General features: G+C 39.2%; 1 protein-coding gene across 7 annotated transcripts in view; it reads right to left on the reverse strand.

The window, feature by feature from the left end:
* LOC102911135 (uncharacterized) overlaps nucleotides 1-12,762 on the reverse strand; it is a 107,916-nt gene that overhangs the window by 60,957 nt on the left and 34,197 nt on the right. For 2 of the 7 annotated variants that reach the window (XM_076576809.1, XM_076576810.1), the window contains exon 3: nucleotides 11,472-11,538. The exons of the other annotated variants lie outside the window; for them this stretch is intronic. In XM_076576809.1, coding sequence (XP_076432924.1) covers nucleotides 11,472-11,475 — 4 coding nt within the window. In that variant the 5' untranslated portion in view covers nucleotides 11,476-11,538. The remainder of the gene's footprint in view (nucleotides 1-11,471; nucleotides 11,539-12,762) is intronic. 7 annotated transcript variants of the gene reach the window in all.

Consider the following 12,762-nt stretch of genomic DNA (forward strand, 5'->3'; position numbering starts at 1 on the left):
GTGACAGTTGCATGTTCTGGTAGATGTAGGGGGACAGAAAATAACTGTCAGCTCATGGTACCATTTACCCACCCAAGCATCTTTATTTGACATGGATAAAATGTATGGAGCCAGTACATGTGATTAGACTTAGCTAGGTGACTACTGGACTGTCTTTCCTGATGACAAATGTAGGTAAAGATTAAAAATAAAAAAGTGTTATTTTTTTCTGCTTTATAGAGAATAGAGATCTAAAGCAATGTGAGAGTCTATGTTTCAATATATAACTACTGAATGCATGTTTTAAAAACTTTTATACATTTATTCAGTGCGGGAGGGAGCACATCAGAGGACAACCTTTGGTGTCCAGTTCTCTCCTTCCATTAGGTGGATTCTGGGAATAGAATCAGAATATCAGGTCTGGTGACAAGCAACCCACTGAGCCATCTCATTCTCCCCATTAAAATAAATTTCACAATTAAACCACATATCACCATCAATTCCTGAGATCATTATGAAGCCCAGAAGAACTGACAATCCCATTAGCATATCTCAGAAATATATTTTAACCTCCATAAATTGATACATTCTGATTCTGCATTCATCATAAAGAACATAGAATTTTAGCCTTGATAATATACATTTTACTGGGGAAGTGAATTTAGTATGAAGCATATGGTATAACTGTATTGATCCATTCATTTTTGACATACAACAATAATTTATTGAAGAGTAGGAAACAATAATAAGCATATTGTGTCTTATTTCTCCTTATAGTCTTTCTTTACTATTCTATGAACTTTTGTATTCATGTGTTTTGTGGCATCCAATTTAAAACAGGCAGTGATGGGAAAGAATGAGTGTCTGGATCCTTTTGACCATTCAAGTCTTTTAACATAGTTCTACATGAGAGTTACTTCAAGGGTGACGCACACTCTAAAAACTGGGTAGATATTCTGGGTACTTGTGTGTCACTCTTTCAAGGTATATAGCTCACAAGTTTTCTGCACTTCTAAGGGCCACATCTGTATTGCCATTAGACATCAATCAAAGATATCCCCATTTGTAATTGTCATTAGGCCAGGTATGAAGGCAAGTTTCTCAACCCTAAGTATCTGTGAACATGAGAAGCACTGGTGCTTCCTTATAATGACTAGGATGAAATGTGGCACTGATGTAGCAATACCTGTCCTGGACTAAGTGATCATGGACTCTATGTAATAAAGTAGATAATGCCTAGGATTTCTACAAACAAGCAGACATCCTGACATGTACACAGATTATAGAACATCATGTTTGGTGAATAAGGTAATATTTTAGAAACTCAGGATAGTGGACAATGTCTGGGTTCACATCTTCGCTCCTCTACCTAAAAGCATTCTCTCTCTCTCTCTCTCTCTCTCTCTCTCTCTCTCTCTCTCTCTCTCTCTCTCTCTCTCTCTCTCTCTCTCTGTTGTTCCACCTTGGGAATTCACATAGTCAGTAAAGAAGAGCATGTGTCTATGCTGTTGTTGAACTATTCAATGAATATAACCCAAGCAGTATCAACACTCGGGAAGGTTAGTTATTGTAAAATATCTTGCTATCCAAAGTCCTTAATTTTAAATTCCCAGGCCACTGTTCTTCAATGACATATGACTGCTAGTCCTACAGACCTACATTTCAATTTACCAATCTCTATTACAAAGAGGTATAGATTTTAAAATGATGCCTATGTTGTCCTAATTATATAATCAATGTTCATGCCTAAAAATAGCATTGTTCTCCAGAGTATTCTAGCTGCTTTACCATAGTCAGTGTATACCTGTTTAATGAAACAAATCCCAGAATTCTTGATGGATTAACCTTACATATTAAAATTTCTAGTATTATAAGATCATTGAAAACCTACAATTTTAATTAATTATCAACTCTTCACAAATATGAGCATCTCTACATTTAGGTTTTGAATAATTCATGAAGACAGCTATAGCTCTGAAAGAGGTCAGGATATAAGTAAACCACAAAACACATGAAAACAGCAATAAGAGTTAACACATCTTTTCAGAGTTGTGGTTCTACATGCACAAAACACAATTACTTTTGCAAGCAATTCTTTTTCTTCACCATATATATACACTTATACTCACTGATGACTGTGAATGGATACTAACTTTCTAGTTAGTTCACAAGTCTCTCTAATTCATCTGAGTTTCTACTTCATGTGTTGAAATAGTGATCACTCATTCAGGACGAAACAATCACATTACAGTGTGAAATTAATCATAACATCTCCACTACTGTGGAGCCACACAAATTTTCTGGGATTAATAATTTCAATACAGAGGACCTTACTTATTGCACAGCATGTTTTTGAAAGAGTGTTGTAGTATTTATATATAGGTGTATCTATTATGGACAAGCTTGAGGGAGGGAATATGAATTTATATTATATATATATGTATAATATATACACATATTAAATTCTAAAGTCAAAATTTCAGGAGGCTGTGGGAGTATATAGCAGTTGACAAGTAGTGTTAACAGATCGACCTATCAGATGGGGATCCCCACGTGGCAAAGCCGTGGAGTTACTGACTGTAAATGACTGGTTGTTTCTGTTTGTAATTTCTCTCATATGCCACTTCATTTCTTTCCTAATAACAGCTATGGGTATTTCCCCCACTGCTTGTGTGTTTATCTTGAGAAAATATTCCATCTTTGGTTACACATATATAGTTGTGGGTAGTCAGGAAGATGATTTCTATTTAATCTGTATAATTCTGATGAATAAAAATAATACTAGAATATTTTTCATAACTGACACAGAAAAGTAGTAGTATTTTCAGTCACAAGGGCAGCTAATTTTAGATTTCAGAATATATTCAAATCAAACTGGTTGCTGCTGGAGGATGAATTCCCAGGTGTTGTTTATTGTTGATTCAAGGTCAGGCGTGAAGCAACGTTGGTAGACATAACCCCCTGCAGTAACTGACATTTTGCATGTAGTCCCAGCCTCGTTTATGTTACATGCTAAAGGTTCAGTCAACTGTTCACTTTCTGTCTGGGAGCCCTCACCAACTTAGAGCTACATGTGTGGCCAAGCGTTACTCACTGGCTGGTCAATGTGGCCTAACTAGGCTGTGAGAAATTGTGTGACTTATGTGTTATGAGAATGGGTGGGTCAGATCCTAAAAATGTAACGGCCAGAGAGAAGAAGAGGAGGTGTGAGAGTGTGTGTGTGTGTGTGTGAGCATGAGAGAGCTGCTGTGAAAAGAGTTGTGAGTGTAAATTGAGTGTGTGTGAATAAAGAATTAATAAATGATGTAATATATGTGAAGGAATGTAGCAGAAGAGAGAAAAATGTGTATAGAAAAGTGGAGCTATGGAAAAAAAGAGATGTCAAAGAAAATGAAGCTGTATAGAAAAGAGATGTAACTGTGCAAAAGAGGTATGTGGTTATGTGGAGAATATGTGTGAAATGTAACTTCAAGGTGTGAAGAATGTAACAAGGTGGTATGTATCTATGTGGAGACAGACATTTTCAGAGAAAGAGATTTTTTTAAAGATGAAATAAAAGAGAAAGTTAGAATCAAAATGCATGTGTGCTTCCTTATTTACCTGTCAGATAGAAACTTATTTCTAAATACCTCAGACAAAAGAGTTTCCTAGTCTGAGGTCTTCTATTCACAACCCTGGAGCAGTTCTGGGGATCTGGCCTCCTATGGACTGCATTACAAAATATTTCATAGAGAATAGACTATATACAATATATAAAAAACATAATTCTAACAATACAGAAGTTACAAATATTTAAAGCAGATATTTGGAGAAAAATTAACCAGTCTAATTGAAGGAGAAGTATTCAATGGCTAGTAATGTCATACTTTGGTTGCCACAACAGTTCCCCATTATGCTCTAATTCCAAAACAATTATCACTCTGCATTTTTGTAAAAGTCTACTCCAAGCAAAGTCTCAGTGTATACTGGCATTCAGCACTGAGGTATGAGACATGTCAGCAACGTGTCATAGAACTTTCATAGTGAGCTCATAATTCATACTGTGACATCCAACAGCTGCTATCCAAGCAAGTCTACTCATATTAGTCTAATACTACAGTGTGGGTTATTTTAAATGCCAGTGTACTTTACCTCAAAATCATCAACTGCAAAGTAAATGTTTTTCCTACACACACACACACACACACACACACACACACACACACACACTGCTTGCCCTCAAGGAAATGGACATATACTAGAGAATTGCTCTGTGGTATCTGTTACTGGAAGAAGAATCAGCTACATATGAGTGAATCTAGGTAGCATAAGGTTTGTGTTGGTTACTCATGTAACCAACAGTAGAGAATGTATTTATTTTCACTGTTTACCTTCACTGTTTACATGAGAAGCTATAGGAGTGCACTAGTTTAGCAGAAATATGTGGTCCTCCTCCAATATTTTCAATCTGCCCGGTGCCTCTCAGTGAGCAGTTCTCTGGTTAGAGGACCACATTGAGAGGTGAACAAGGCTTGCATATTTTCTAGAGATGCTCAGATTTAAAGTCACTCAAAGCAAAATTGTTAAATGATGGTTGGGACGAATACAAACTTCCCTTCCACGAACCAGGCCTGGATATGCCCTCTTCACAAACTGACAGCTAGCTACACAGGGTTAAACAAATTCAACATAAAAGAATGCAACACACCTTTGCATCATTAAATAAATATTCCACAGCATAAACAAATGTAACACATCCCAAGCTAATATTCCACAACACATCAGGTATTTGGCATTTCCTTCAATCTGCAGAGACGGCCCTGCTGTGGAGTAATCCTTGTGTATCCTACTAAGATTTGTCACTGTGATTGTTTTAATAGAGATGACTGACCAATAGTTGAACAGGATAAGATTAGTCAGGAGAGCCAAACTGAGAATGCTGGGAAGAGGAAGGGCAGAGTCAGAGGAGTTGCCACCCAGATGTAGACGGAGCAGGGGATTTATGTGCCATGCTAATAAAGGTACCACCATATGGCAGAGCATAAATATATGAGTTAACTTAAAATGTAAGAGATAGTTAGTATTAAGCCTGAGCTACTGGCCAAGCATTTATAAGTAATCTTAAGTTTTCATGTTGATTATTTAGGAGCAGGTGGTCAGGAGAGGAAAACTCTGCCTACAAATGGCACCCAGCTTCCAGGGCCATATTCATCCATATAAAGCCTGAGAAAGCTTTATAAAGCGTTCTAAATGCACAGAAACAGAGCCAGACATGACTTCCTAGTGTTGTATCTCTCATACCTGCTACACATAATGCCCGAGAAAACTTTAAAAAGTGTCCTAAATGCACAGAAACAGAGCCAGACATGACTTCCTAGTGTATCTCTCTACCTGCTACAGTACAGAGACACATTTCCTGGCAACTGCAAGCACATCATGAGCTAAGCCATATGGTGGGTTCCCACAGTCTCTCATATAGGCCATGGTACAGAAAGATGTCTCCCAGCAGCATGCTGTATGGTGGGTTTAAGGCTTTTGTGCATGCAGACAAGAAAAGGTTACAGATACACAGTAAAGACAGATCCAGACTAAAAAGACTTCTAAATGGGTAACAGCATGTTTAAAAGTATACATAGGTGAGACAGATAAGGCCCACACACCAAATGAATGGGCTCAGCCTCAAGTAAAAAAAGCTGTGACATGCATAGTAGCACCTTGACCCAGAGGAGACAAACTGGACACCCAGGATGACAACTGCCGATGTAAGACCCAGGGCCAAATCAAGAAATGCAACAATAGCCATAGAAGCAAAGCCCACTAAACAGTCCACACATAAATACCTCAGCCCTTTGTTTAATAAACAAGCTTGCTTACAACCTCCTGGAGTCTATGTTGTTAACTCTGCATCTTCTTACCTGCTGCCCACAAGGGGACCAGACCTGCCTTGACTGAATCTACCAGGCTGAGCTGAATCCCCAGTGTAGTCCTTGCCCTGGAGGAGGTGGGAATGGGGGTAGGCTGGGGGGAGGGCAGGAGGAGGGAGGACAGGGGAATCTGTGGCTGATATGTGAAATTAAATTAAATTATAAAATAAAAAATGTAATGTATAATTAAAAATACAGATTAAGCTGGGTGATGGTGGTGTAGGCCTTTAATCCCAGCACTTGGGAGGCAGAGTCAGGTGGATCTCTGTGAGTTAAAGGCCAGCCTGGTCTACAAAGCAAGTTCCAGGACAGGCTCCAAAGCAACACAGGGAAACCCTGTCTCGAAAACAAAACAAAACAAAAAATATGGATCAACAGTCATCTACAATAGTCAAACTTATAGTCACATTATATATGTTTTCAAGTCATAAACAGATATATTTAGATAGATATATAGTAAACACATCAAAGACCTATAGAATATGTCATTTAATATGTTTAATAACCTAAAGCTTTTCATGACAGTGAGACCCATCTGCTCCTGGAAGTACCAGTCTACTTCAGAGATGATGGGCATCAAGGAAACTCCATATAGAGTTTGCTTTATTTATTGCAAAAACTAGCCATGTAGGCAAAGAAAATGACCTTGTCTCAATTGTTGACAGTTATGTCCAAACTGGACCAGCAGGATACAAGAAAGGTGACTGTGGAACTTTGCCAAGACAAGGTAGAACTGCTGTGGGATGTTCTGTATGTCCTGTGGGAGCCTGTTCTCGGGTTCCTTGTGGCTTTACCCAGCAGGTCCGCATAGAGGACATAGAGGATGATTAGGACCACGGGCCTGAGTGCAGGTGTCTGAGATGGTCTGCACTTGGCTGTGCTGGTGGATGGTCTGTATGTCAAGTTGCTCTAATTGGTCAATAAATAAAACCTGATTGGCCATGGCTAGGCACGAAGTATAGGTGGGACTAACAGAGAGGAGAAATAAAAGAACAGGAAGGCAGAAGGAGCCTGCCAGCCACTGCCAGGACAAGCAGCATGTGAAAATGCCGGTAAGCCACGAGCCACGTGGCAAGGTATAGATTTATAGAAATTGATTAATTTAAGATATAAAAACAGCAAGAAACCTGCCATGGCCATACAGTTTGTAAGCAATATAAGTCTCTGTGTTTACTTGGTTGGGTCTGAGAGGCTGTGGGACTGGCGGGAGACAAAGATTTGTCCTAACTGTGGGCAAGGCAGGAAAACTCTAGCTACATAGGACAGTCCTTCAAAATTCCCTGCTTCACAGGGAAGTCTGTCAGATATGCTAGGCCTATAGACCAGAGTTGGGTACCCCAATGTTTCAAAGGAACTCTGGGTGACTGTCTAGGCAGCCTGATGTCCCTGTCATTAGGTAACATTTCATCCTCCTTGGGCCTTTGATGTAGTTGAAGACTAGATAGTTATAGTTTTCCTTAGTTATGATAGAAGGTATATTAGGTACAAAACTTTGGAGTCACAAAGGTAAGATAAATAATAGAATATTTTCTGTCATTTTGTCAAATACAAAATGGACTCATATTGTAACTATAATTCTCAATATCTTTTTTGTTGTATATATTCTTACTGTGTTAAAGTTAAAACTTTCCTTTTTAATTTGACAAAAAGAAGATTATGTGGAATAATCCTTTTGTACACTGTGAAGATTTGTCTCTGTGATTGGTTTAATAAAGTAGATGACTGTCCAACAGCTGAACAAGATAAAGTTAGGCAGGAAAGCAAAATTGAGAATGCTGGGAAGAGGAAGGATGGAGTCAGAGAAGTCACCAGCCAGACACAGAGGGAGCAGGAGATGAACATGCCATGCTAATAAAGGTACTGTCACATGGCAGAGCATAAATAAGGAATATGGGTTAATTTAATGTAAGAGATAGTTAGTAATAAGCCTGAGCTACTGGCTGAGCACTTATAAGTGATCTTAATTTTCCATATTGATTTTTTGGGAGCAGGCAGTGGGGAAGGAAAACTCTGCCTACACAGCCTCAATGGCTAGGGAAGGTCAACACTGTCCCACCTTTCTACCAACCGAAGTCCATGCTTTTTCTCTCTCTCTCTTTCTCTCTTGAAGAAACACATACACACACACACACAAAAAAAAAAAAACAACAAAAATCTGAAACCAAAATAGAGATACCCATCAAATCCTCTAAGAGGATACTGCAATTCTAAACATTTAGGCATCAAACCCAAGGTCACCTACATTCATAAAAGTACTACACCTAGAATCACATACTGACCCTCACACAGCAATAGTAGGTGACTTCTATACTCTCTTCAATAGACAAGCCATCTAGATAGAAACTAAACAGAGACATGTTGGTGTTAAATAATGCCATAAATCACATGTACCTAACAGATATCTAGGTAATATTTTATCCAAACACAAAACAATATAATTTCTTCTCAGTAGCTCATGGAACTTTGATCAATCCAAAATTGATCATATAACTCTACATGAAGCAAGTCTCAACGGATATAAGAAAATTGAAATAAAACTCTGTATCTTATCTGAACACCACACATTAAACCTAGATATTAACAACAGAAACAACAGAAAGTGAACAAAGACATGGAAACTGAACAACTTTTGATGAAAATTGAGTCAAGACAGAAATCAAAAGGGAAATTAAATCTTTTTGAAATTGAATGAAAATGAAAACACATCATGCCCAGAGCTATGAGATACAAAGAAGGCATTCTAAGATACAAGTTCATAACACTAAGTGCTCGCATATAAATCTAACAAACAAAACAGAAACAAAGAGATCTCATGTTGGCAACTCAATAGTAAAATCTGAAAGCTCTAAAGAAGAAGGAGAAGAAGTGCTGTGAGATATCAGATTACACTGTGTGAAGATATGTCACTGTGATTAGTTTAATAAAAAGCTAAATGACCAATAGCTAGGCAAGAATTTGAGGGCACAGAGAATTCTAGGAAGAAGGGCAGAGATGTTGAGAAATAGAGAATAAGCAAGACATGCAGAAGGAGAAGTAACAGACATGACACACATAGCAGGACATAGATTAATAGAAATAAGTTCATTTAAGTTATAAAAACTAGTTAGAAACAAGCCTAAGCTATAGGCCAAGATTTCATAATTAAAAAGAAATCTTTGTATCATTACTGGAAAGCTGATGGTCCCAATGAAAAATCTGCCTATAAATGGCATCTAATGTAGGGGCATAAATATCTAAACATAGGGCCTTAGGAAAAAAAAATTCTGGGAAAAGAGCCAGATGTAGCTTCCTAGTCCTGTAGTCTCCCAGGCAGGCTGGATCTTGCCAGTGAACAAAGACATGGCTACTGGTTGCTGCCTGTGGGCTAGAGCCAGTCACCAGCCACTAGAACCATGTGCCAGTGCCATGTGCTAAGGTAAGATGCATGTCATGTGATCCAAGAATGTTGCAGATGCTTAATAAAGCCAGGTCCAAACACAAGAAACCTCTAAACAGGTTACAGTGTGTTTAACAATATGCAAAGGCTTAAGAAAAAAAAGAAAAATGATATAGACAGTTATAAAAATAGTAATAAAAAGTCTTTAAAGAGAGAAGTAATGTTAAAAAATTTAAAAAAAGAATAAGCCATGTGGAGATGGAAAATATACAGGGAACCTGGATCCTGTATGGTGCTATATTGACTTTAAATTTTTTTTTAATGCTGATGAGCAAAGAATAGCTGCTGGGAGACATTGGATTATAAAAACTACTAAATTTAACCAGTTTATATATTTTTAAAATGCCTTAAATTCAAAATGGAAGTAAAGGAATATGTTACTTTGGGGAAGAGGTCATGCTTTGGTTTCCAAAGGAAATAAAAGGCTGTGCATTCATTCAAGGTAATTGGGATCAGATTTTTTTTATTTTTATTTTTTTTTATTTTACAATACTATTCAGTTCTACATAATAGCCACAGATTCCCTTCTTCTCTCCCTTCCTGCCCCCCTCCCCTTCCCCCCAACCCACCCCCCATTCCCACCTCCTCCAGATCAAGGTCTCCCCTGAGGACTGGGATTGACCTGATAGACTCAGTCCAGGCAGGTCCAGTCCCCTCCTCCCAGATTTAGCCAAGCATCCCTGCATAAGTCCCAGGTTTCAAACAGCTAACTCATGCAACGAGCCCAGGACCTGGTACCACTGCCTAGATGCCTCCCAAAAAGATCAAGCCAATCGACTGTCTCACTTATTCAGAGGGCCTGATCCAGTTGGGGGCCCCCCAGCCTTTGGTTCATAGTTCATGTGTTTCCATTCGTTTGGTTATTTGTCCCTGTGCTTTATCCAACCTTGGTTTCAACAATTCTCGCTCATATAAACCCTCCTCTTTCTCACTAATTAGACTCCCAGCGCTCCACCCAGGGCCTAGCCGTGGATGTCTGCGTCCAGATTCCTCAGTCCTTGGATGGGGTTTCTGGCCCAACTATTAGGGTGCTTGGCCATCCCATGACCAGAATAGGTCAGTCCCAGATGTCTCTCGACCATTGCTAGCAGTCTCTTGTGGGGGTATCTTTGTGGATTTCTATGGGCCTCTTTAGCTCTTTGTTTCTTCCTTTTCTCATGTGGTCTTCATTTACCATGGTCTCCTATTCCAATAGATCCATATCTGTCACCGTGCACAAAACTTAAGTCCAAGTGGATCAAGGAACTCAACATAAATCCAGCTACTCTGAACCTGCTAGAAGAGAAAGTAGGAAATAGTCTTGAACGCATTGGCATAGGAGATCACTTCCTAAATATAACACCAGTAGCACAGACACTGAGAGAAACAATCAATCAATGGGACCTCTTGAAACTGAGAAGCTTTTGTAGAGCAAAGGATACGGTCAACAAGGCAAAGCAAGAGCCTACAGAATGGGAAAAGATCTTCACCAACCCCACATGTGACAGAGGACTGATATCCAGAATATATAAGGAACTCAAGAAATTAGACATCAAAACGACCAACAGTCCAATTGAGAAATGGGCTTTAGAACTAAACAGAGAATTCTCAACAGAGGAAACTCAAATGGCTGAAAGACATTTAAGGAATTGCTCAACATCCCTAATCATCAGGGAAATGCAAATCAAAACAACTCTGAGATACCACCTTATGCCTGTCAGAATGGCTAAGATAAAAAACACTGAAGACACTTTATGCTGGAGAGGATGTGGAACTAGGGGAACTCTCCTCCACTGCTGGTGGGAATGCAAACTTGTACAACCACTTTGGAAATCAATATGGTGCTTTCTTAGAAAATTGGGAATCAATCTCCCCCAAGATCCAGCTATACCACTCTTGGGCATACCCAAGAAATGCTCAATCATGCCACAAGAGCACTTGCTCAGCTATGTTCATATCAGCATTGTTTGTAATAGCCAAAACCTGGAAACAACCTAGATGCCCTTCAACTGAAGAATGGATAAATAAATTGTGGCACATATACACAATGTAATACTACTCAGCAGAGAAAAACAATGACATCATGAGGTTTGCAGGCAAATGGATGGATCTAGAAAAAATCATCCTGAGTAAGGTAGCCCAGACTCAGAAAGACAAATATGGTATGTACTCACGCATAGGATGATACTAGATGTGGAACAAGGATGACTGGACTGCTACTCACATCACCAGTGAGGCTACCTGGAAAACAGGACCCCAAGAAAGACACGGAGAAATGGATGAGATCTACATGAACAGCCTGGACATGAGTGGGAGCAATGAAGGGCGAGGGTCGAGGGAAAGAGAGCGGGAGATCCTAGCAGGATCAGATTTGATTGGGGAAAACCCTTGAAAATTCTGGCTATAGACATAAAGAAATAAACCTATAAAAACTACAAGACAGATGATGTATCTTTTATCTGCTCAATCATAATACTGTTGTTGTTGGTTATTTTTGCTCTTTTGGGGGGCCTGCTACCCAGCTCCCAAATAAATACACACAGAGATCTAGTCTAAATTATAAATTCCTGGCCTTAGCTTGGCTTGTTTTTAGCCAGCTTTCCTTAACTTAAATTATCCTGTCTACCTCTTGCCTCTGGCCTTTTACCTTTCTCTTACTTTTGTATATCTTACTTTCATTCTTACTCCATGGCTGGCTGTGTGGCTGAGTGGCTGGCCCCTGAAGTCCTCCTATCCTTCTCTGGTACCTTCTTTCTTTTCCTTCCAGATTTCTCCTTATATTTATTCTCTCTGCCTGCCAGCCCTTCCTCTCCTTTCTCTTTCACCACTACTGGCTGCTCAGCTCTTCATCAGACCATCAGGTACTCTAGATAGGCAAAGCAACACAACTTCACAGGACTAAACAAATGCAACATAAAAGAATGTAACATATCCCTGTATTATTAAACAAATGTCCCACGGCACAAACCATCTTAGAATAATATTCTACAACATGAAACAAAAAGATATCTTTAACTGACTTGTGCACACCACTCAGTCCAAACTTGTGTTAATGTAGGTATATATGTTACCTTTGAAAGTTTATGTGTTTTCAGAGCAAAGGGACCAGACACCAATGAAAACAGATGGTCCAGGTGATCCAGCCTCTCAGAGTGTCTTTGTTGCAGTTTCTTCAGAGTTGTGCATCCAGAATAGCTTCAAGGCTGCTGGCTGAGATAGTCCTACTGTGGATATTGCTTTGTATGCTGTGAATGTGTTGCTCTGATTTGGTTGATAAATAAATGCTGATTTGCCAGTAGCCAGGCAGGAAGTATGGGTGGGACAAGTAGAGAGGAGAATTCTGGGAAGAAGAAGGCTGAGTCAGGAGATGCTGCCAGCTGCTACTGCCATGAGAAGCAAGATATAAAGATATTGGTAAGCCATGAGCCACGTGACAAGGTACAGATTTATAGAAAGGGATTAATT

Source organism: Peromyscus maniculatus, chromosome 7 (genome assembly GCF_049852395.1).
Source record: "Peromyscus maniculatus bairdii isolate BWxNUB_F1_BW_parent chromosome 7, HU_Pman_BW_mat_3.1, whole genome shotgun sequence".
Taxonomy (NCBI): Eukaryota; Metazoa; Chordata; class Mammalia; order Rodentia; family Cricetidae; genus Peromyscus; species Peromyscus maniculatus.